Here is a 26268-nt window from a genome sequence, read left to right on the forward strand (position 1 = left end):
TTCTCTGGTGTTTGAAGTGCATTATGTGACAGTGTTCTCTGGTGTTTGAAATACAGTGTGACAGTTTTCTCTGGTGTTTGATGTCAATTATGTGGCTGTGTTCTCTGGGGTTTGAAGCGCATTATGTGACAGTGTGCTCTGGTGTTTGAAATACAGTGTGACAGTGTTCTCGTGTTTGAAGTGCACTGTGTGACAGTGTTCTCTGGTGTTTGAAGTGCATTATGTGACAGTGTTCTCTGGTGTTTGAAGTGCATTATGTGACAGTGCTCTCTGGTGTTTGAAGTGCATTATGTGACAGTGCTCTCTGGTGTTTGAAGTGTTATTATGTGACAGTGCTCTCTGGTGTTTGAAGTGCATTATGTGACAGTGCTCTCTGGTGTTTGAAGTGCATTATGTGACAGTGCTCTCTGGTGTTTGAAGTGTTATTATGTGACAGTGCTCTCTGGTGTTTGAAGTGCATTATGTGACAGTGTTCTCTGATGTTTGAAGTGCATTATGTGACAGTGTTCTCTGATGTTTGAAGTGCATTATTTGACAGTGTTCTCTGATGTTTGAAGTGCATTATGTGACAGTGTTCTCTGATGTTTGAAGTGTTATTATGTGACAGTGCTCTCTGATGTTTGAAGTGTTATTATGTGACAGTGCTCTCTGATGTTTGAAGTGCAATATGTGACAGTGTTCTCTGGTGTTTGAAGTGCATTATGTGACAGTGCTCTCTGATGTTTGAAGTGTTATTATGTGACAGTGCTCTCTGGTGTTTGAAGTGCAATATGTGACAGTGTTCTCTGGTGTTTGAAGTGCATTATGTGACAGTGCTCTCTGATGTTTGAAGTGCAATGTGTGACAGTGTTCTCTGGTGTTTGAAGTGCATTATGTGACAGTGCTCTCTGGTGTTTGAAGTGCAATATGTGACAGTGCTCTCTGGTGTTTGAAGTGCATTATGTGACAGTGCTCTCAGATGTTTGAAGTGCAATATGTGACAGTGCTCTCTGGTGTTTGAAGTGTTATTATGTGACAGTGTTCTCTGATGTTTGAAGTGCATTATGTGACAGTGCTCTCTGGTGTTTGAAGTGCAATATGTGACAGTGCTCTCAGATGTTTGAAGTGCATTATGTGACAGTGCTCTCTGATGTTTGAAGTGCAATATGTGACAGTGCTCTCTGGTGTTTGAAGTGTTATTATGTGACAGTGCTGTCTGGTGTTTGAAGTGCAATGTGTGACAGTGCTCTCTGGTGTTTGAAGTGCATTATGTGACAGTGCTCTCTGATGTTTGAAGTGCATTATGTGACAGTGCTCTCTGGTGTTTGAAGTGCATTATGTGACAGTGCTCTCTGGTGTTTGAAGTGTTATTATGTGACAGTGCTCTCTGGTGTTTGAAGTGCATTATGTGACAGTGCTCTCTGGTGTTTGAAGTGTTATTATGTGACAGTGCTCTCTGGTGTTTGACGTGCATTATGTGACAGTGCTCTCTGGTGTTTGAAGTGTTATTATGTGACAGTGCTCTCTGATGTTTGAAGTGCATTATGTGACAGTGCTCTCTGGTGTTTGAAGTGTTATTATGTGACAGTGCTGTCTGGTGTTTGAAGTGCATTATGTGACAGTGTTCTCTGATGTTTGAAGTGCAATATGTGACAGTGCTCTCTGGTGTTTGAAGTGTTATTATGTGACAGTGTTCTCTGGTGTTTGAAGTGTTATTATGTGACAGTGCTCTCTGATGTTTGAAGTGCATTATGTGACAGTGCTCTCTGGTGTTTGAAGTGTTATTATGTGACAGTGCTGTCTGGTGTTTGAAGTGCAATGTGTGACAGTGCTCTCTGATGTTTGAAGTGCATTATGTGACAGTGCTCTCTGGTGTTTGAAGTGCAATGTGTGACAGTGCTCTCTGATGTTTGAAGTGCATTATGTGACAGTGCTCTCTGGTGTTTGAAGTGTTATTATGTGACAGTGCTGTCTGGTGTTTGAAGTGCAATGTGTGACAGTGCTCTCTGATGTTTGAAGTGCATTATGTGACAGTGCTCTCTGGTGTTTGAAGTGCATTATGTGACAGTGTTCTCTGGTGTTTGAAGTGTTATTATGTGACAGTGCTCTCTGGTGTTTGAAGTGCATTATGTGACAGTGTTCTCTGATGTTTGAAGTGCATTATGTGACAGTGCTCTCTGATGTTTGAAGTGCATTATGTGACAGTGCTCTCTGGTGTTTGAAGTGCATTATGTGACAGTGTTCTCTGATGTTTGAAGTGCATTATGTGACAGTGCTCTCTGATGTTTGAAGTGCATTATGTGACAGTGCTCTCTGGTGTTTGAAGTGTTATTATGTGACAGTGCTCTCTGATGTTTGAAGTGCATTATGTGACAGTGCTCTCTGGTGTTTGAAGTGCATTATGTGACAGTGTTCTTTGGTGTTTGAAGTGCATTATGTGACAGTGTTCTTTGGTGTTTGAAGTGCATTATGTGACAGTGCTCTCTGGTGTTTGATGTGCATTATGTGACAGTGCTCTCTGATGTTTGAAGTGCATTATGTGACAGTGCTCTCTGATGTTTGAAGTGCATTATGTGACAGTGCTCTCTGATGTTTGAAGTGCATTATGTGACAGTGTTCTCTGATGTTTGAAGTGCATTATGTGACAGTGCTCTCTGGTGTTTGAAGTGCATTATGTGACAGTGCTGTCTGGTGTTTGAAGTGCATTATGTGACAGTGTTCTCTGGTGTTTGATGTGCATTATGTGACAGTGTTCTCTGGTGTTTGAAGTGCATTATGTGACAGTGTTCTCTGGTGTTTGATGTGCATTATGTGACAGTGTTCTCTGGTATTTGAAGTGCATTATGTGCCAGTGCTCTCTGGTGTTTGAAATACAGTGTGACAGTGTTCTCGTGTTTGAAGTGCACTGTGTGACAGTGTTCTCTGGTGTTTGAAGTGCATTATGTGACATTGTTCTCTGGTGTTTGAAATACAGTGTGACAGTTTTCTCTGGTGTTTGATGTCAATTATGTGGCTGTGTTCTCTGGGGTTTGAAGCGCATTATGTGACAGTGTGCTCTGGTGTTTGAAATACAGTGTGACAGTGTTCTCGTGTTTGAAGTGCACTGTGTGACAGTGTTCTCTGGTGTTTGAAGTGCATTATGTGACAGTGTTCTCTGGTGTTTGAAGTGCATTATGTGACAGTGCTCTCTGGTGTTTGAAATACAGTGTGACAGTTTTCTCTGGTGTTTGATGTCAATTATGTGGCTGTGTTCTCTGGGGTTTGAAGCACATTGTGTGACAGTGTGCTCTGGTGTTTGAAATACAGTGTGACAGTGTTTTCGTGTTTGAAGTGCACTGTGTTACAGTGTTCTCTGGTGTTTAATGTACACAGTGTGACAGTGTTTCTGGTGTTTAATGTACATAGGTCAACCGTGTTTCTGGTGTTTCATGTACATAGTGTGACAGTGTTTCCCGTGTTTAATATACACAGTTTGACAGTATTTCTGATGTTAATGTACATAGTGTGACAGTGTCTCCGGTGTTTAATGTGCACTGTGTGACAGTGTTTCTGGTGTTTAATGTACACAGTGTGAAAATATTTCTGGTGTTTAATGTACACAGTTTGACAGTATTTGTGGTGTTTAATGTACACAGTGTGACAGTGTTTCTGGTGTTTAATGTACATAGTCTGACAGTGTTTCTGGTGTTTAATGTACACAGTTTGACAGTGTTTCTGGTGTTTAATGTACATATTGTGACAGTGTTTCTGGTGTTTAATGTACATAGTGTGACAGTGTTTCTGGTGTTTCATGTACACAGTGTGACAGTGTTTCTGGTATTTAATGTGCACAGTTTGACAGTGTTTCTAGTGTTTAATGTACACAGTTTGACAGTATTGCTGGTGTTTAATGTACACAGTGTGACAGTGTTTCTGGTATTTAATGTACACAGTTTGACAGTATTTCTGGTGTTTAATGTACACAGTTTGACAGTATTGCTGGTGTTTAATGTACACAGTGTGACAGTGTTTCTGGTATTTCATGTACACAGTTTGACAGTATTTCTGGTGTTTAATGTACATATTGTGACAGTGTTTCTGGTGTTTAATGTACATAGTCTGACAGTGTTTCTGGTGTTTAATGTACACAGTTTGACATTGTTTCTTGATTTTAATGTACATATTGTGACAGTGTTTCTGGTGTTTGAAGTGTTATTATGTGACAGTGCTCTCCGATGTTTGAACTGCATTATGTGACAGTGTTCTCTGGTGTTTGAAGTGCATTATGTGACAGTGCTCTCTGGTGTTTGACATGCATTATGTGACAGTGCTCTCTGATGTTTGAAGTGCGTTATGTGACAGTGCTCTCTGGTGTTTGAAGTGCGTTATGTGACAGTGCTCTCTGGTGTTTGAAGTGCATTATGTGACAGTGCTCTCTGGTGTTTGAAGTGCATTATGTGACAGTGTTCTCTGGTGTTTGAAGTGCGTTATGTGACAGTGCTCTCTGGTGTTTGACATGCATTATGTGACAGTGCTCTCTGATGTTTGAAGTGCGTTATGTGACAGTGCTCTCTGGTGTTTGAAGTGCGTTATGTGACAGTGCTCTCTGGTGTTTGAAGTGCATTATGTGACAGTGCTCTCTGATGTTTGAAGTGCATTATGTGACAGTGCTCTCTGATGTTTGAAGTGTTATTATGTGACAGTGCTCTCTGATGTTTGAAGTGCATTATGTGACAGTGCTCTCTGATGTTTGAAGTGCATTATGTGACAGTGCTCTCTGGTGTTTGAAGTGCATTATGTGACAGTGCTCTCTGGTGTTTGAAGTGCATTATGTGACAGTGCTCTCTGGTGTTTGAAGTGCATTATGTGACAGTGTTCTCTGGTGTTTGATGTACACAGTGTGACAGTGTTTCTGGTGTTTAATGTTCACTGTGTGTAAATATTTCTGGTGTTTAATGTACACAGTTTGACAGTATTGTTGGTGTTTCATGTGCACAGTTTGACAGTGTTTCTGGTGTTTAATGTACACAGTTTGACAGTATTGCTGGTGTTTAATGTACACAGTGTGACAGTGTTTCTGGTATTTAATGTACACAGTTTGACAGTATTTCTGGTGTTTAATGTACACAGTTTGACAGTATTGCTGGTGTTTAATGTACACAGTGTGACAGTGTTTCTGGTATTTAATGTGCACAGTTTGACAGTGTTTCTGGTGTTTAATGTACACAGTTTGACAGTATTGCTGGTGGTAATGTACACAGTGTGACAGTGTTTCTGGTATTTCATGTACACAGTTTGACAGTATTTCTGGTGTTTAATGTACATAGTCTGACAGTGTTTCTGGTGTTTAATGTACATAGTCTGACAGTGTTTCTGGTGTTTAATGTACATAGTCTGACAGTGTTTCTTGTGTTTAATGTACACAGTTTGACATTGTTTCTTGTGTTTAATGTACATATTGTGACAGTGTTTCTGGTGTTTGAAGTGTTATTATGTGACAGTGCTCTCCGATGTTTGAACTGCATTATGTGACAGTGTTCTCTGGTGTTTGAATTGCATTATGTGACAGTGCTCTCTGGTGTTTGAAGTGCATTATGTGACAGTGTTCTCTGAGGTTTGAAGTGCATTATGTGACAGTGTTCTCTGGTGTTTGAAGTGCATTATGTGACAGTGCTCTCTGGTGTTTGACAAGCATTATGTGACAGTGCTCTCTGATGTTTGAAGTGCATTATGTGACAATGCTCTCTGGTGTTTGGAGTGCATTATGTGACAGTGTTCTCTTTTGTTTGAAGTGCACTTTGTGACAGTGTTCTCTGGTGTTTGATGTGCATTATGTGACAGTGTTCTCTGGTGTTTGAAGTGCATTATGTGACAGTGCTCTCTGGTGTTTGAAATACAGTGTGACAGTTTTCTCTGGTGTTTGATGTCAATTATCTGGCTGTGTTCTCTGGGGTTTGAAGCGCATTATTTGACAGTGTGCTCTGGTGTTTGAAATACAGTGTGACAGTGTTCTCGTGTTTGAAGTGCACTGTGTGACAGTGTTCTCTGGTGTTTAATGTACACAGTGTGACAGTGTTTCTGATGTTTAATGTACATAGGTCAACCGTGTTTCTGGTGTTTCATGTACATAGTGTGACAGTGTTTCCCGTGTTTAATGTACACAGTTTGACAGTATTTCTGATGTTTAATGTACATAGTGTGACAGTGTTTCTGGTGTTTAATGTACACTGTGTGAAAGTGTTTCTGGTGTTTAATGTACACAGTGTGAAAATATTTCTGGTGTTTAATGTACACAGTGTGACAGTGTTTCTGGTGTTTAATGTTCACTGTGTGTAAATATTTCTGGTGTTTAATGTACACAGTTTGACAGTATTTGTGGTGTTTTATGTACACAATGTGACAGTGTTTCTGGTGTTTAATGTACACACTTTGACAGTATTGTTGGTGTTTCATGTACACAGTGTGACAGTGTTTCTGGTATTTAATGTGCACAGTTTGACAGTGTTTCTGGTGTTTAATGTACACAGTGTGACAGTGTTTCTGGTGTTTAATGTTCACTGTGTGTAAATATTTCTGGTGTTTAATGTACACAGTTTGACAGTATTTGTGGTGTTTTATGTACACAATGTGACAGTGTTTCTGGTGTTTAATGTACACACTTTGACAGTATTGTTGGTGTTTCATGTACACAGTGTGACAGTGTTTCTGGTATTTAATGTGCACAGTTTGACAGTGTTTCTGGTGTTTAATGTACACAGTTTGACAGTATTGCTGGTGTTTAATGTACACAGTGTGACAGTGTTTCTGGTATTTAATGTACACAGTTTGACAGTATTTCTGGTGTTTAATGTACACAGTTTGTCAGTATTGCTGGTGTTTAATGTACACAGTGTGACAGTGTTTCTGGTATTTAATGTGCACAGTGTGACAGTGTTTCTGGTATTTCATGTACACAGTTTGACAGTATTTCTTGTGTTTAATGTACATAGTCTGACAGTGTTTCTGGTGTTTAACGTACATAGTCTGACAGTGTTTCTGGTGTTTAATGTACACAGTTTGACAGTGTTTCTGGTGTTTAATGTACATATTGTGACAGTGTATCTGGTGTTTAATGTACATAGTGTGACAGTGTTTCTGGTGTTTAATGTACACAGTGTGAGTGTTTCTGGTGTTTAATGTACATAGTGTGACAGTGTTTCTGGTGTTTAATGTACACAGTCTGAGTGTTTCTGGTGTTTAATGTACATAGTGTGACAGTGTTTTTGGTGTTTAATGTACACAGTGTGACAGTGTTTCTGGTGTTTAATGTCCATCGTGTGACAGTGTTTTTGGTGTTTAATGTACACAGTCTGACAGTGTTTCTGGTTTTTAATGTACACAGTTTGACAGTGTTTCTGGTGTTTAATGTACATATTGTGACAGTGTTTCTGGTGCTTAATGTACACAGTTTGGCAGTGGCCTCTGGTGTTTGTAGTATACCGTGTGACACTACTCTCATTCTAATGTACACAGTATGACATTGTTCTCTCATGCTTGAAGTGTAAAGTGTATCATTATATTCTGATGTTTGATGTATACAATGTGACATTGTTCTCTGGGGCTAATGCACACATGGTGACATTGTTCTCTGAAATTTGATGTACACAGCATGACTGTTTCTGGTGTTTTGTGTACACAGTTTGACAGTGGCCTCTGGGTTTGAAGTACACAGTGTGGCATTGTTCTCTGATGCTGTAGTACACAGTGTGACAGTGTTCTCTGGTGTTTGAAGTATACAGTGTGACAGTGTTCTCTGGTGTTTGATATACACTTGAGGAATTTCAGTTATGAAGATAGATTGGAAAAGTTGGGATTGTTTTCCTTGGAGAAGAGAAGAGGTGATTTTATACAGGTAGTCAAAATCATGAGGGGTCTGGACAGAGTGAAGAGGGAAAACTGTTCCCACTTGTGAAAGGATTGAGAATGAGAGGGCACAGATTTAAAGTGATTGGCAAAAGAAGCAAAAGCAGTGATTGGTTAGGATCTGGAATGCGCTGCCTGAGAGTGTGTTTGAGGCAGGTTCAATCGGGGCCTTCAAAAGGCAATTAGGCTGTTAGCTGAAAAGGAAGAATGTGCAGGGTTATGGGGAGAAGGGCGGGGAATGGCATAGGTGAATTGTGCATTTGGAAAACTGGTGCGGACATGATGGGCCGAATGATCTCCTTCTGCGCTGTAACAATTCTGTGATTTTGTTTAATAGTGTTCTCTGTTTTTTGTAGTACACAGTGTGACATTGCTGTCTGTTGCTGATATACACAGTGTGTCATTGTTCTCTGTTGTTTGGAGTATACAGTGCGTCATTGTTTTCTGGTTTTTGATGTACATAGTGTTATGACAGAGGCAGGAGGAGTGCACTGTTTATTCTAGTTCCACTTCTCCATGGGTCACAACATATATTTAAATTTTTTCCCACTTACTGATACGGTTAATCATAGACTATTTTTATCCCAGAATAAAACACACCAACATTATAAAACAAGTCTTAACCAGTAATGACGCAAAACATAAACACACAGATTGAAGTATAACAGTTCCCTTTTTACCTTAGCCTCTCACACTCACATATACACATACGTATATCGGTTAACCGGAAAAATAAAGGGGAAATTTGCTTTAGAGCTCTGATACAAAAAAAGACCAAAAAACCCCCAGTTATGCTAAATACTTGCTCATTCTTGAAGAAAAATAAAGAAGATATGGAAAGATGTCCTTTGTTTTGGTTTGGTGTCCCAATTACGTATAGACGGCTGTCAATGGGATCTTCCTACAACAGTTCTTTCCAGGCGATGTTGCCGATCACTTTGGGTAGGTTTTCCAAGAAATGCAGCTACAGAGGCTTCAGACAGGCCTTACAACAGAAATGCGGCAATAGGGGTTTCAGTTCCCACACGTTTGATACGCGGGGTTTCTTTGAATACAGGAGGAAAGAGGAGACTGACACACTGGACATGCAGGTTTGCTTTCCAAGAGAGAGAAAGAGATGATCTGGGTTTTCTTGACAGACCAAAACCAACTGTATTTTTTAACAATTCAAAATGAAACCAAAAACATTCCAGAAGTCAAGCCTCCTGACCTCTATAAATCTTGACCTGTCACTTCCCTGTAAACATCTTCTCCAAGTCAAAACAACAAGCTCCCTGCTGGTATTTTATCTGGAAACAGGTGCCTTCCAGTAAGGGCATGTTTACAGGCCAGGTCCAGGAAGCCTTGTGGTGACCTTTTTAAAAAAAACACAAAGTTCAGCATCTCTTCAAGCTTCCAAATGAATCAATGTCCATGATTCAACTATAAGTCCTTATAAATATATTTTACAAAAATAGTAGCACTCTTGTCACAACAGTATGACTTTGCTCTCTGGTGTTTGATATATATACACTGTGTGACAGTGGTTCCTGGTGTTTGTAGTACACAGTGTGACATTGTCCTCTGATGCTGATGTCTACGGTGTGACTGTGTTCTCTGTTGCTAATGTACACTATATGGAAATGTTCTCTCGTGTTTGAGATTCACAGTGTGAGATTGTTCTCTTGTATTTGAAGTATACAGTTTGACAATGTTCTCTGGTGTTTGTAGCACACAGTGTAGTGTTGTTCGCTGGTATCTGATGTACATATTGAGACATTATTCTCTGCTGTTTGATGCACACAGTGTGGCAGTGTTGTCTAGAGCTTGAAGTACACAGTGTGACATTTTGGAACACTGTTGAAGACTGTCACCTTGCTCTAAGCATTCAAGGGTTTGATATGTATGAATGAAGTTTACAGCTAATGTGGTTGTGAAAGTGAATTTCAGCGGGGAGGGTATGGTTAGATTGTCACTTTGCAATAACTTTTACCCAACTGCTCTTGCATTACTGCAGTTTTCCTCCTGGAGCATGATTTATACCTGCACTTGCCTCGAAGTTAGATAGTGCAAATGGAACTCATTATCATGTCAAGTGAGACAGCAAGGAAGCAGAAGGAAAAATAGACAGATAAAAGAATCAAAGTTTAAGCGGAGGTAGAGCTTTAGTTATAGGTGAAACAGCTGTAATTTTACAGTGGCTAGTTAGCATTTGCACTGTTCTTGCCATGCTCTAACAATTTGTGGTGTTCTTACAGGTTGTCAAGAAGGCTGGCATTAATGATGAGACTCCAATGATCGGCGATAAAGTGTTTGTCCATTACACTGGGACCCTATTAAATGGAAAAATATTTGATTCAAGTAGAGACAGAAATGAACAATTTGTGTTTGATCTGGGAAAAGGTAAGTGCTTTCTATTAAACCTGTCACCATGTATTGACTGACACTGTAGAAGTTAAATGACGGGCTAAAAGAGTGCTTCAGTGCTGTAGTGGTTCATTGTGTAGTCTAAATACAAGGGACAGAAGTTTATACCTGCTAAATTTTACATAGTGAACAGTGCCAATTCAGCCTAATCCATTCATAGGCCAAAACTTCCTGCTCTTGCACTGTTGCCTCTGGAGTCCCCAAAGGATCAATCACTGACCTCCCTCTTATTTCTAATCTGTATGTTGCTGTTGGTGATAACATCTGAAATCACAATGTTAGGTTCCGCCTGTTGCTTAGTACCATCAGCTCTCCCTTGTTACTGCTTCTCTCAACCCCTCCACTGCCTCTGATTTGACCCAGTGCTTCATCTACACCCGTTATTTAACGAGCAGAATTTTTCTCCAACTAAATATTGTGAAGACCGAGGTCATCGTCTTTGGTCCCCACCACAAAGAACATTCCCTAGCCAACTCCATCGCTCTTGGTGGCCACTGTCTGAGCATGAACCAGACTGTTCATAACCATGGCTTCCTATCTGACCATGAGATGAGCATCCAAATGCATATCCACTCCATCACTAGGACTGCTTGCTTCCACCTCAGTAACATCGCCCGACTCTGCCCCTTCCTCAGCTCATCGAACATTATTCTAATGCTCTCCTGGCAGGCCTTCCACTTTCAGCTCATCTAAATCCCTGCTGTTCGTATTCTTACTCTTCCCAAGTCCCATTCATCCATCGGCCCTGTACCTGCTGTCCTAGTAGGTCAGCAACACCTCGTTTTTAAAACAAAGTCTCATCCTTGTTTTCAAATCCCTCCATGGCCTCATCCCTCCCTATTTCTGTAACCTCCTCCAGCCCTACAACCCTCCCTATTTCTGTAACCTCCTCCAGCCCTACAACCCTCAATGATCTCTGTAACCTCCTCCAGCCCTACAACCCTCTATGATCTCTGTAACCTCCTCCAGCCCTACAACCCTCCCTATTTCTGTAACCTCCTCCAGCCCTACAACCCTCCCTATTTTTGTAACCTCCTCCAGCCCTACAACCCTCTATGATCTCTGTAACCTCCTCCAGCCCTACAACCCTCTATGATCTCTGCTCTCTTACAATTCTGGCCTCTTGCGGATCCACGATTTATTTCGCCCCACATTTGGAAGCCATGCCTTCAGCTGTATTAGCCCGAAGCTCTGAAATTCCTTCCCTAAACTTCTCTACCTCTCTCTCCCACTTTAACATTTCCCTAAAGCCGACATCTTTGCCCAAGATTTTGATTATCAGCCCTAATATCTCCTTATGTGGTTCGGTGAGAAATTTTGACTGATAATGCCATGGGACATTTTACCATATTAAAGACGCTGTATAAAGGGAAGTTGTTGTTGGTGTTGCATTCTTCAAAGGACAAACTATCCAATGTGAAGCAGACAGGCTGGGTGGAGTTTTCCCAGGCAAGGAGAGGCGGATTTGCGTGTGAATGGGGAGTTAAATCCCTGATAATTGACTTTGGTCATCCTGCCCTCTTCCGGGTTTCTGTGGGGCAGGATTGAAGACAATCAGGGGATCTTCTTGGATCTGCTAGGCAAGTTGTTAAGGTCATTAAAAAGCCAATTAAGACGGGGTTTACCTTCAATTTAGGATTTTCCAACCAGTTAGCAACTCGCCAGGGTCACCGAGGCAAGTGCACAGTGGGAACAGCTTCTTCAGTGAAATTGGCAGCATGAGAAGGCTTTGACAAGATAAATTGAAGAGCACAAGTCATGGCCATTGAGAGGCTGCTGTTCAAAGCACTTCTTCTCTCAGAGAGCACTTTCACTGCTTGACAGGTGTTTGCCAGCTTCTTAGAAGGTCTAGCATTTCACTCACCTTAAGCTGCACCTCCTGGCTGCCAGCCTTCATCACTTATGCAGCTCCAACTTACACCTCTGATGAAGTTCAAGAGCAGAGGCCACCCCACTGCCAACAACTCCAGCAGCAGCATCAGCTGCCTTCTCCTCATCCGCATACCACTCCACAGGGCAGAGGAGATAGACACCAAGGTCCAGCTGGAAGGAGGTGAGACCCCCAACATGGTCCACAGGCAGAGGATCAGCTCATTTGACATGTCTGAGCACCAGTGCCTGCGGAGACTCAGGCTGTCCTGATGTCTGCAGTATCCTGGAACAAGACCTCCTTCTCACTAGACTATGCATTTCCAATGGCCGACAAGGTGTCTGTCACCAGAGGGCCACACCCTCCACTCCGGGTCTCTGCCTCTTACCAAATGGTGTGTTGTCTTCCCCTGAGGTGCCTGCAGAGAGAGGAATGAGTGGAGCTACAAGGTGTGTTGTCCTGAGGTGGCATGCAGGAAAATTCTGGGAAAGTCAGAATATGGGGCTAAGCACCTGAAGTTATTGTCACTCAACTGTCATGCCCTCCAGAGGTCCTGCATCCTCTTTGTGCACTGTCTCCAGGTTCGGAGAGAACACACTGCTGCTGCTGACTTCCTTGGCCGCTTCCATCCATACTTGCTTGGTTGGAGAGGTTGTCTTCTTTCTCCCGTCCTCGGGAGAGCTCAGCTCACTGCAGCCCCTCAGATACCACAGCAGGACCTCCAGGTAAGAGTGAAAGACCCGGGGGACCGGCCTTCCCAGGTCTCCTCTCCATTCTGTGGTTGCTGCAGGCTAAAAAATCTAAGTGCTGGTGAGCCCTTGCAACCCATCCCACGGCCCCTTTAAATTTTTTTGTAACTGGAAAGTCCAGCATTTATAGCCCATCCTAATTGCCCTTGAGAAGATGGTGATGAGCTGTCTTCTTGAACCGCGCCGTCCATGTGGTGTAGGTACACCCACAGTGTTGTTAGAAAAGGAGTTCCAGGATTTTGACCCAGTGACTGTGAAGGGACAGTGACGTAGTTCCAAGTCAGGATGGTGTGTAGCTTGGAGCAAAACTTGCAGGTGGTGGTGTTCCATGTGTGTACTGCTCTTCTAGGTGGCAAAGGTCACAGGTTTGGAAGGTGCTATTGAAGGAGCCTTGGCAAGTTGCTGCAGTGCATCTTGTAGATGATACACACTGCTGCCACTTGTCACCAGTGGTGGAGGGAGTGAATATTGAAGGTGGTGGATGGGGTGTGGATCAACTGGGTTTTTTTTTAGAATTAGAACATTACAGCGCAGTACAGGCCCTTCGGCCCTCGATGTTGCGCCGACCTGTGAAACCATCTGACCTACACTATTCCATTTTCATCCATATGTCTATCCAATGACCACTTAAATGCCCTTAAAGTTGGCGAGTCTACTACTGTTGCAGGCAGGGCGTTCCACGCCCCTACTACTCTCTGAGTAAAGAAACTACCTCTGGCATCTGTCCTATATCTATCACCCCTCAACTTAAAGCTATGTCCCCTCGTGTTTGCCATCACCATCCGAGGAAAAAGACTCTCACTATCCACCCTATCTAACCCTCTGATTATCTTATATGTCTCTATTAAGTCACCTCTCCTCCTCCTTCTCTCCAACGAAAACAACCTCAAGTCCCTCAACCTTTCCTCGTAAGACCTTCCCTCCATACCAGGCAACATCCTAGTAAATCTCCTCTGCACCCTTTCCATAGCTTCCACATCCTTCCTATAATGCAGTGACCAGAACTGCACGTAATACTCCAGGTGCGGTCTCACCAGAGTTTTGTACAGCTGCAGCATGACCTCGTGGCTCCGAAACTCGATCCCCCTACTAATAAAAGCTAACACACCATATGCCTTCTTAACAGCCCTATTAACCTGGGTAGCAACTTTCAGGGATTTATGCACCTGGACACCAAGATCTCTCTGTTCATCTACACTACCAAGAATCTTCCCATTAGCCCAGTACTCTGCATTCCTGTTACTCCTTCCAAAGTGAATCACCTCGCACTTTTCCGCATTAAACTCCATTTGCCATCTCTCAGCCCAGCTCTGCAGCCTATCTATGTCCCTCTGTACCCTACAACATCCTTCGGCACTATCCACAACTCCACCGACCTTAGTGTCATCCGCAAATTTACTAACCCACCCTTCTACACCCTCTTCCAGGTCATTTATAAAAATGACAAACAGCAGTGGCCCCAAAACAGATCCTTGCGGTACACCACTAGTAACTAAACTCCAGGATGAACATTTGCCATCAAACACCACCCTCTGGCTTCTTTCAGCTAGCCAATTTCTGATCCAAAGCTCTAAATCACCTTCAACCCCATACTTCCGTATTTTCTGCAATAGCCTACCATGGGGAACCTTATCAAACGCCTTACTGAAATCCACATACACCACATCCACTGCTTTACCCTCATCCACCTGTTTGGTCACCTTCTCGAAAAACTCAATAAGGTTTGTGAGGCACGACCTACCCGTCACAAAACCGTGCTGACTATCGCTAATGAACTTATTCTTTTCAAGATGATTATAAATCCTGTCTCTTATAACCTTTTCCAACATTTTACCCACAACCGAAGTAAGGCTCACAGGTCTATAATTACCAGGGCTGTCTCTACTCCCCTTCTTGAACAAGGGGACAACATTTGCTATCCTCCAGTCTTCCGGCACTATTCCTGTCGACAATGACGACATAAAGATCAAGGACAAAGGCTCTGCAATCTCCTCCCTAGCTTCCCAGAGAATCCTAGGATAAATCCCATCTGGCCCAGGGGACTTATCTATTTTCACACTTTCCAAAATTGATAACACCTCCTCCTTGTGAACCTCAATCCCATCTAGCCTCGTAGCCTGAATCTCAGTATTCTCCTCGACAACATTTTCTTTCTCTACTGTAAATACTGACGCAAAATATTCATTTAACACTTCCCCTATCTCGTCTGATTCCACACACAACTTCCCACTACTATCCTTGATTGGCCCTAATCTAACTCTAGTCATTCTTTTATTCCTGATATACCTATAGAAAGCCTTAGGGTTTTCCCTGATCCTATCCGCCAATGACTTCTCGTGTCCTCTCCTTGCTCTTCTTAGCCCTCCCTTTAGATCCTTCCTGGCTAGCTTGTAACTCTCAAGCGCCCTAACTGAGCCTTCACGTCTCATCCTAACATAAGCCTTCTTCTTCCTCTTGACAAGCGCTTCAACTTCTTTAGTAAACCACGGTTCCCTCGCTCGACAACTTCCTCCCTGCCTCACAGGTACATACTTATCAAGGACACGCAGTAGCTGCTCCTTGAATAAGCTCCACATTTCGATTGTTCCCATCCCCTAATGGGTTGCTTTGTCCCAGATGGTGTTGAGCTTTTTGAGTGTTGTTGGAGCTGCACATATCCAGGCAAGTGGAGAGTATTCGATCACACTGCTGACTTGTGCCTTGTACAGGGTGGACGGGCTTTAGGGAGTTAAGAGGTGGGTTAAGGGACTAAAATCCGACAAATCCCCAGGACCTGATGGCTTACACCGTATCAAACTTCCTGAGTGTTGTTGGAGCTGCACCCATCCAGGCAAGAGGAGAGTATTCCATCACACTCCTGACTTGTGCGTTGTAGATCAGGGTTGTCATGGATCTGGCCCGCCAAAGGTTTCCTTCTGGCCCACGGATGTATTTCAGAGATGAGAAATTTCCCATTGGTTTCTTCTTTCAGACCAGCTTTTGAAAAAGATCGCAAGTCGGTTTCACAGCTGTCCTGACAGGTGCTAACAGTGGAATCAGCCATTTCCCAAATTCGGACAGATTCAGGTTTTTCCGGCGGGATTTTTCAAAATAAAGGAAATTACTGGAAAGCCCTGAATCAGTCCAAAGTTGGGAAGCCGCTGTTCCTGCTCCAAGCACCTATCAGCTGTGAAACTGACTTGCAATTTTTTAAAAAACTGGCCAACCACAAAGCTGCTCTGCTGAGTGTTCCCGCTCTCTGCAACTGTCAGAGAGAGAGAGGGGGGAGAGAGAGAGAGAGAGAGGGGAGTGAGAGGGGAGACAGACAGAGGGGGGCACAGAGAGAGAGGGGCACAGAAAGAGAGGGGGCAGAGAGAGAAAGGGGGGACACAGAGAGTGAGGACAACACAGAGAGGGGGAAGAACACAAAGAATGGGGAATGCAGAGGGGGGAGACAGAAAGGGGTGGCACAGGGAGAGAGAGAGAGACAGAGAGAGGCAGGTGGAGAGAGGGAGAGAGAGTAATCAAGCTCACTCCTGACAGATGGACATCTATCTGGAATATCCGCATCGCTACAAGAAGTGGGCGGGCAGACATTGACTGCTTGTGGAAGCAAAAAAAATTGCCAAGTATCTCACTAAATCAGTGTCCAACATAGTGACGAGAAAGTAAGTCAATAAATTAATCTTGTCGTTTAAAGCTTCTTCACAAAAACACACATTTGTTGTTGTTTTGATTAATAGTAAGATCAATTTTTAATGCCTTTATCTTTCTGAAATTGTCTCACTGGCCCCCTATATAAGACGAAAATTGTAATGTGGCCCTACATGCGAAGAGGTTGAACAACCCTGTTGCACATGGTGGACAGGCTTTGGGGATTCCCACTAGTTCATGACAGTAAGAGGTTTTGTTGAAAATATTAATTTAAGAGTACAGTTTCAATGTTTCAATGAGATTGAGGACGGTTGAACTCTGTTACATTGTAAAAGAGACTTCAGGATGAGCTGACTGATGTCTTGCTCCCAGCTGAGAGCTGTGCTTAAGCCTGAAGTCAGAAAATCAGGGCTATACTCTCTTCACCCTCTTTCTGGCCTATATTTCCTTTGAGTCTGCTGGGAGGGGTGCTGGGTTTAGTAAATCAATCCTTGTAGTATAGATTAAATGGAATTACATGGAGCATACAGCAGAGAACCAGGCCATTCATAGAAACATAGGAACAGGAGGAGGTCATTTAGCCCTTTGATCTGCAACCTAACTGCATATACTCACCTTCGCCCCATATCACTTAATACCTCTGGATAGCAAAAATCGAACAATTTCAGATTTAAAGTTAATAATTAATCTAGGATCAGCTGGCATTTGCAGAAGTGAGTTCCAAACCTCGACCACCCTTTGTGTGAAGAAGTGTTTCCTAATTTCACTCTTGAAAGGCTTGGTTCTAATTTTTAGACTGTGCCCCAAGTCCGAGACTCTCCAACTAGTTTCTCTCTATCTACCCTACCTGTTCCCCTTAATATCTTGAAAACCTCAATCAAATCACCATTTAACCTTCTAAATTCCAAGAAATACAACCCTAATTTGTTTAATCTCTACACATAATTTAACCCTTGGAGTCCAACCATCATTCTAGTAAATCTACACTGCACTCCCTCCAAGGCCAATATATTCTTCCAAAGGTATGGTGCCCAGATTTATCAAACTGGTCCATTCCAGTGTTTGTGTTCTATGAGAGCTTCTTCCCACTATACTTCATCTAACCCAATCAGCATATCCATCTATTCCTTTTTCCTTCATGTATGTTTCTAACTTCCCCTATAAGTGCATCTCTGCTATTTGTCTTGATGAGTCTGTGTAGTAATGAGTTCCACATTCTAACTGCTCTCTGGGTAATGAAGTTTCTCCTAAATTCCTTATTCGATTTATTAGTGACTATTTTATATTTATGGCCGCTAGATTTTGAACTCCTTTAAAAATGGAAACATCTTCTCTGCGTTTACCTTATTGAATCCCTTCATGATTTTAAAGACCTCTGTTAGATTGCCCCCTGCCTCTTTGCTAGAGAAATGAGCCAGTATACTTATACACTTAGATACTGTATACATTTCGTAAACATTTTTTTTTTGTAGGTCAAGTGTTAAAAGCCTGGGACCTGGGAGTAGCTTCGATGAAGAAGGGGGAGATCTGTCAGTTGATCTGTAAGCCAAACTACGCCTATGGGGCTGCTGGCAGTCCACCTAAAGTTCCTCCAAACTCTACACTACTGTTTGAGGTAGGTGTGCCTTTTTTGAAGCCTCTTGCATTTCTGCCTTGATGTCTAGCTGCTACAATGCCTTACATTTAGAAGGCCCACCACCAACTTCCTGGGTAACTAAAGTTGGACAACAAGCACAGCCTTGCCAGCGTCACTCACAGGGGTACCCATTTTCCTGCTTTAGGCCCTTGAACAGTTGCCCCATTTCTGAGCAACTTTTGTCCTTTCCCTTTTCCTAAGTCATTTGCTTCTTTCTCAATTAAATTGTGTAAATAAAACAAAAAGAAATATTCCCCCTCTCAAGAAGTTGCCCCATTTCTGAGCAACTTTTGTCCTTTCCCTTTTCCTAAGTCATTTACTTCTTTCTCAATTAAATTGTGTAAATAAAACAAAAAGAAATATTCCCCCTCTCAAGAACTTATGGGAAGGTTGTCCTTCAACACCCACCCCCCCTTCCCCTCCCCCACCGCCCCCTCCCACCCCCAGTCCTAATGGGTCACCAACATCTTCAAGACTAGGGTCAAAGTCATGAATTAAGCACTCAGTATAATCACTGCTCACCATAAGATTTGGCAATAAAGTTTCTGAGAGAATGTTATGAAGGGAAAGTGTTTCAGAACAAATGTAAAACTTTGATAAATGGAAAAAAATTTGCTGGTTTTGGGTGAGTGTGAGCAATCATTGACTCTTAAGCTATCGTTCATTTTTGAAAATGTTGATTAGTCTTTCTTCTCTCCCTCCTCCTCCAGATTTCACTGGTAATTTCCTGAAGGTAGTGGTTCAGAATGGGGTATGGATCCACTGGCACTGATTGTGTCTCACCCAGTCAATGTTCAATGAAAATAGCAGAAAGCAAGAGTGCAATACAAAAGAAAGACTTGCATTTATATAGCGCCTAACACAACCCAAGGATGTCCCAAAGACCTTTACTGCTAATGAGGTAGTTTTGAAGTGTAGCCACTGTTGTAATGTAGGAAAGATGGCATCTAATGTCACGCAGCAAGACCCCACAAACTTCAATGTGATAATGATCAGATAATCTGAATTTAGCTGTTGGTTAAGGGATAAATTGATCTTGGCTACATGGAGAAATTTCTGCTCTTCTTCAAAATAGGGATCTTTTGCACCCATCTGATAGGGCAGACAAGTCCTTGGTTTAATGTCTCATCTGTATGACGTCACCTCCACCAGAGTAGCACTCCCTTGTACTGAGAGTGCCAGCCTAGATCTTGTGCTCAAGTCTCTGGAGTAGGACTTGAATCCCCAACATTCTGATTCAGAGACGAGAGTGCCACGACTGGGTCCCGGCTGGCATCAGGCGGCATGGAGATGAACCTCCTCGACAAGGAAAGTCTAAGATTTCATCCCAGTTTGTCCCTCATCTGAATGTAATATAAAGCACTCAAACTCCAACATGCATGATTATATGCAGCTCGATATTGCTGTGTGTGTTGGAGTTTGAGTGCTCCATATTACCATGCATAATGGAGTTTGAGTGCTCTACATTACATTCAAATGATGAACAAACTGGGATGAAATCTTGGACGTTCTTTTTCTGGGGGTTCAGCTCCTTGAACCACCTGAAGCTTGAAGCGAGCTCGAACCCATATTCAGCTGGTTGTTTGAAGGTGTTTGTGATCTTCATACACTGGAACTGTAGTCTTGATTGCTGTGTTTCCTGTTTGCCCACACTCATTCTTATGCTCCAAGAGTAAATAAAAATACCAAACGCCCACTTGAGATCTGTTGCTGCACTATTCAGAGTTATCAAGACATCTCAAATGGCTGCAAATAGCATCAGAGACCAGCAGGAGGACATCTGAGTGCTAGGGTTCATTCAACAGGATGCTTAAGGTATTATTGGACAAGTAAAGAGACAACATGCTTGCACTGGTTTATTCTATCTATGGTTTCTATGGTGGCATGCTTAGTTGACAATGACTCACCCAATAATATCAGTGGTGGCTAAACACTGGGGCCGACAGCAGAATGGGCTTCACTGAATTAGCTCTACTACTGCACTGGTTCACTACTACGCCCTGTGATGTATGGAATTACCAAGACTTGGCCCTCAAGGTAAATACGAACAGCAAAATGCTTCCTGTATTAGAGCCAGTATGCCTCACATCCAGGCACGCTGACTTAACATTTCGTGCCAACAGTCATTGTTTTCTGAGTAGTTTTCACTTCTAGACTGAGAAAACTCAGTGGGGTGGAATTGTTGCATTCCATTTTGCCAATGCCCGAGACTATCCCAGCGAGCTATTTTTTTATTCATTCATGGGATGTGGGTGACGCTGACAGGCCAGCATTTATTGCCTATCCCTAATTGCCCTTGAGAAGGTGGTGGTGAGCTGCCTTCTTGAACCGTCCATTTGGGGTAGGTATACCCACAGTGCTGTTAGGAAGGGAGTTCTAGGATTTTGACCCAGCGACAGTGAAGGAACGGCGATATAGTTCCAAGTCAGGATGGTGTGTGACTTGGAGGGGAAGTTGCAGGTGGTGGTGTTCCCATGTATTTTCTGCCCTTGTCCTTCCAGTTGGTAGAGGTCGCAGGTTTGGAAGGTGCTGTCTAAGGAGCCTTGGTGCATTGTTGCAGTGCATCTTGTAGATGGTACACACTGCTGCCACTGTGCGTCAGTGGTGGAGGGAGTGAATGTTTGTAGATGGGGTGCCAATCAAGCGGGCTGCTTTGTCCTGGATGGTGTCGAGCTTCTTGAGTGTTGTTGGAGCTGCACCCATCCAGGCAAGTGGAGAGTATTCCATCACACTCCTGACTTGTGCCTTGTAGATGGTGGACAGGCTTTGGGGAGTCAGGAGATGAGTTACTCGCCTCAGGGTTCCTAGCCTCTGACCTGCTCTTGTAGCCACGGTATTTATATGGCTACTCCAGTTCAGTTTCTGGTCAATGGTAACCCCTAGGATGTTGATAGTGGGGGATTCAGCGATGGTAATACTGTTGAATGTCAAGGGGAGATGGTTAGATTCTCTCTTGATGGAGATGGTCATTGCCTGGCACTTGTGTGGCGCGAATGTTGCTTGCCACTTATCAGCCCAAGCCTGGATATTGTCTAGGTCTTGCTGCATTTCTACACGGACTGCTTCAGTATCTGAGGAGTCACGAATGGTGCTGAACATTGTGCAATCATCAGCGAACATCCCCACTTCTGACCTTATGATTGAAGGAAGGTCATTGATGAAGCAGCTGAAGATGGTTGAGCCTAGGACACTGCCCTGAGGAACTCCTGCATTGATGTCTGGAGCTCAGATGATTGACCTCCAACAACCACAACCATCTTCCTTTGCGCTCGGTATGACTCCAGCCAGCGGAGGGTTTTCGCCCTGATTCCCATTGACTTCAGTTTTGCTAGGGCTCCTTGATGCCATACTCAGTCAAATGCTGCCTTGATGTCAAGGGCAGTCACTTTCACCTCACCTCTTGAGTTCAGCCCTTTTGTCCATGTTTGAACCAAGGCTGTAATGATGTCAGGAGCTGAGTGGCCCTGGCGGAACCCAAACTGAGCGTCATTGAGCAGGTTATTGCTAAGCAAGTGCTGCTTGATGGCACTGTTGATGACACCTTCCATCACTTTACTGATGATTGAGAGTAGGCTTTTGGGGCGGTAATTGGCCGGGTTGGATTTGTCCTGCTTTTTGTGTACAGGACATACCTGGGCAATTTTCCATATTGCAGGGTAGATGCCAGTGTTGTAGCTGTACTGGAACAGCTTGACTAGGGGCACAGCAAGTTCTGGAGCACAGGTCTTCAGTACTATGGCCGGAATATTGTCAGGACCCATAGCTTTTGCAGTGTCTAGTGCCTTCAGTCGTTTCTTGATATCACGTGGAGTGAATCGAATTGGCTGAAGTCTGGCATCTGTGATGCTGGGGACTTCAGGAGGAGGCCGAAATGGATCATCAACTCGACACTTCTGGCTGAAGATTGTTGGAAATGCTTCAGCCTTATCTTTTGCTGGGCTCCCCCATCATTGAGAATGGGGATATTTGTGGAGCCACCTCCTCCAGTTAGTTGTTTAATTGTCCACCACCATTCACGGCTGGATGTGGCAGGATTGCAGAGCTTAGATCAGATCCGTTGGTTATGGGATCGCTTAGCTCTGCTTTCGCAGTTTGGCATGCAGATAGTCCTGTGTTGTAGCTTCACCAGGTTGACACCTCATTTTGAGGTATGCCTGGTGCTGCTCCTGGCATGCCCTCCTGCAGTCTTCATTGAACCAGGGTTGGTCTCCTGGCTTGATGGTAATGGTAGAGTGGGGAATATACCAGGCCATGAGGTTACAGATTGTGGTTGAGTACAATTCTGCTGCTGCTGATGGCCCACAGCACCTCAAGGATGCCCAGTTTTGCATTGCTAGATCTGTTCGAAATCTATCCCATTTCGCACGGTGATAGTGCCACACAACACGATGGACGGTATCCTCAATGTGAAGGCGGGACTTCGTCTCCATAAGGACTGTGCGGTGGTCACTCCTACCAATACAGTCATGGACAGAAGCATCTGCGGCAGGCAGATTGGTGAGGACGAGGACAAGTATCTTTTTTCCTCGTGTTGGTTCCCCCACCACCTGCCGCAGACCCAGTCTATCAGTATGTCCTTTAGGACTTGGCCAGCTCGGTCAGTAGTGGTGCTACTGAGCCACTCTTGGTGATGGACATTGAAGTGCCCCACCCAGAGTACATTTTATGCCTTTGCCACCCTCAGTGCTTCCTCCAAGTGGTGTTCAACATGGTGGAGTACTGAGTCATCAGCTGAGGGAGGGCGGTAGGTGGTAATCAGTAGGAGGTTACCTTGCCCATGTTTGACCTGATGCCATGAGACTTCATGGGGCCCGGAGTCGATGTTGAGGACTCTCAGGGCAACTCCCTCCCTACTGTATACCACTGTGCCGCCACCTCTGCTGGGTATGTCCTGCCGGTGGGACAGGACATACCCAGGGATAGTGATTGCAGTGTCTGGGACATTGTCTGTAAGGTATGATTCCGTGAGTATGACTATGTCAGGCTGTTGCTTGACTAGTCTGTGGGACAGCTCTCACAACTTTGGCACAAGCCCCCAGATGTTAGTAAGGAGGACTTTGCAGGGTCAACAGGGCTGGGTTTTCTGTTGTCGTTTCCGGTGCCTAGGTCGATGCCGGGTGGTCCATCTGCTTTCATTCCTTTTTATTAACTTCGTCATGGTTAGGCACAACTGAGTGGCTTGCTAGGCCATTTCAGAGGGCATGTAAGAGTTAACCACATTGCTGTGGGTCTGGAATCACATGTAGGCCAGACCAGGTAAGGACAGCAGATTTCCTTCCCTAAAGGACATTAGTGAACCAGATGGGTTTTTACAACAATCGACAATGGTTTCATGGCCATCATTAGACTAGCTTTTAATTCCAGATTTATTAATTAAATTCAAATTCCACCTTCTGCTGTGGTGGGATTCGAACCCATGTCCCCAGAGAAATACCCTGGGTCTCTGGGTTACTAGTCCAGTGATAATACCACTACGCCACCGCCTACCCTGTGAAGATTTCTCCTCAATGGGAGCAGCCGTAAAGTTCTGCATTGGTGTAATCAAGGCATCTGGCAGCTGCAGATTCAATTTTCCTACAGTGTCCATAGAATCCATCCCATGCTTCCCTTCCAGAATTTCTCCCTGGTATTCTGACTGCAAAATCACAAAGCAATCAAAATTGCCAAGTCTGAGAGTCAAGCTGAAGCCAACTGCTAACTCTGACTCTCCCAACCTGATGGGCAGTGCACAAAGCTCCAGTGGCAAGTTGCTGCTTGCTCTACTGACTTTCTGTAGCTCTGGACAGAGCCCACATCAGGAATTGGAGATGGCCTATGAACTCCACTTAGGTTCCACTGTGTAAGAGACATTGGCCAGCCCATCAGAGCAGAAGGAGAGGCCTTCACAACTGGAACAGACAGCTGGACATTGTCAAACAGAAGCAAGGCAAAGTCTGGTCCAACTCAACTCAATTCAAGCTCTACTATTCATGAATCCCAAACAAGCACAGAGCCCAAGCTCACCCTGTAACAATGCAAAGTTGACTGTTCTCTTGTCAATGTAAGTTGGATAGAACATCACACTCTCTGGGTGCAATCTGGTGGAGAGCAAAACAGGACAAAGGGCAAAGGTTGGATGCATCAGGAATACACATGGGGAGTGAGATTGCCAATCAAAAGGAAAGTGATTCATTCTGTCTGGTAGTTTACATTGAAACAGATGTTTCTTACTTTCCCAATTTTCTCTGTTTAAGGCACAGATTGTCACTGGGGTACAGTTCCACAGGCACTGACGGTTCATAGGTACCATATGCATACAACATATGAACAATGAGAGACAGGAAAAGACCCTCTGGTCCATTCAATTGCAATGCCCTGCACACTCTCCATCACACCCAAAGCCATGTGATTTCCTGGGAGAAGCAAAAAGACAGATTAAGAACCCAGGCTAATTTGGGGGGAAAAATCTGGGAAATTCCACTCTCACCCCCTTAGACACTTGAAACTAGTCCAGAAGATCACTCCAACCCTGATGAATGTTATGCAGTAGATTTAATACCAGGTGATCAGTGCCCCAGCCACATGAATATTTCACAGTGCTGTTGTACATCTCACCCAATAGCATTTGAATCCACTGTCCATGTTTGCAAAATCAGTGCCCCAGCCAATCCAATTTAAAATTCTGGGTTGCTGTAGGCAGTGCAGTCGCCCTATCATACACAGTGCTCACTACTAATCTGTACGCTATTGGTGGGATAAGACTGGAGCTGGGGTGGGAGTGGACTGACTATCAACTTCAGAAAGTCACAAACAAGTCAAACTGTCACATTTGTGGAGCACAGTATAATCTATTGCAAACAGTGAGGCTGGGTTGCTTTTCACACTGCTGAGATCTTTCTGATATTTAGAATGAAAATGCAAGACAACAGAGAGACTGGTCGAAGGACAGCACATGGCACACCAGGCGTCTCAGCTTCTGACACATAAACAAGTCCCTGAAACTATACCAGTGATCAAACTCCCAGGGGAACCACATCCCACTCTACTGGACCCTGTGGATCACTACAACAGTGACCAGCAAATGTCTTTTTTCATGGAGGGTCTGGACAGAATAGATAGAGAGAAACTTCCCATTGGCAGAAGGGTTGAGAACCAGAGGACACTGATTTAAGATGAATGGCAAAAGGACCAAAGGTGACATGAGAAAAAAACTTTTTTACGCAGCCTGTGGTTAGGATCTGGAATGGACTTCCTGAGAGTGTGGTGGAGGAAGATTCATTCGTGGCTTTCAAAAGGGAATTGTAAAATTATCTGGAGAAAAAAAATATGTAAGGTCTGGGGGAAAGAGCAGAGTACTGGGACCAGCTGTATTGTTCTTGCAGAGAGCTGGCGCGGACATGAAGGGCCAAATGGCATCTTTCTATAATGTAACCATTCAAACTCCAGGGGCACCACATCCCACTATACTGCACACTGACATCACTTCATTAGATCTCCATTCTACAGAACTCATAGATGCAATAAATATTTTTGCGATTGCAAATCATTTTAAAGTTCTGGATAGGTTGGAAGGTTTGATTACAGTTGCAAGATTTTTCAAACTAAACAAATACCTTTTCCAAAAATTCTTTTTCCATCTTCTCTCACTCACTCAGGTTTAAATGTAATATTTTATATTGGAGGCAGCTGGAATTTTTAATTGAAATGATGCAGTAATGGTGAGATTTTGTTATTCCCATTGTCTGTCTGAGTTGCAGCTAGTATTGTAAGGGGATATTTTGCTATTATGAATGTTTTATTGACAAGCATGTAACTCTATAATATCCAGATTGTATTGTGTCAGATTCCACGATACTGATACTCAGGCAGTGAATACCACAGTTTACACGATGTGAAAGGGGGGTATGGGAGAGGAAACTTATGTATTTATTTGGAGAAATCAGTGTTCAAAAGTTTACTGCGTGATATAATTAATCTTTTAACTAGCAGGAGGAGACAAAAACAAGCACAGAAGAGAAAAAGGGGAGACTGACAGAGAGAAAGCAGAAAGGGGAGTGTAACAGAGATGGGCAACAAATGCTGGCCTTGCCAGCGACAACCACATCCCATGAAGAGAATAATAAAAAAAAAGAAAT

The 26268-nt window shown here is 43.5% G+C and overlaps 1 protein-coding gene across 2 annotated transcripts in view; it reads left to right on the forward strand.

Annotated features, from left to right (window-relative positions):
• LOC137383798 (peptidyl-prolyl cis-trans isomerase FKBP5-like) overlaps window positions 1–26268 on the forward strand; it is a 287442-nt gene that overhangs the window by 207880 nt on the left and 53294 nt on the right. For both annotated transcript variants that reach the window (XM_068057011.1, XM_068057012.1), the window contains exons 2-3: window positions 10098–10242; window positions 17991–18133. In XM_068057011.1, coding sequence (XP_067913112.1) covers window positions 10098–10242; window positions 17991–18133 — 288 coding nt within the window. The remainder of the gene's footprint in view (window positions 1–10097; window positions 10243–17990; window positions 18134–26268) is intronic.

This window comes from Heterodontus francisci, chromosome 25, assembly GCF_036365525.1.
Source record: "Heterodontus francisci isolate sHetFra1 chromosome 25, sHetFra1.hap1, whole genome shotgun sequence".
In the NCBI taxonomy this organism is placed as follows: Eukaryota; Metazoa; Chordata; class Chondrichthyes; order Heterodontiformes; family Heterodontidae; genus Heterodontus; species Heterodontus francisci.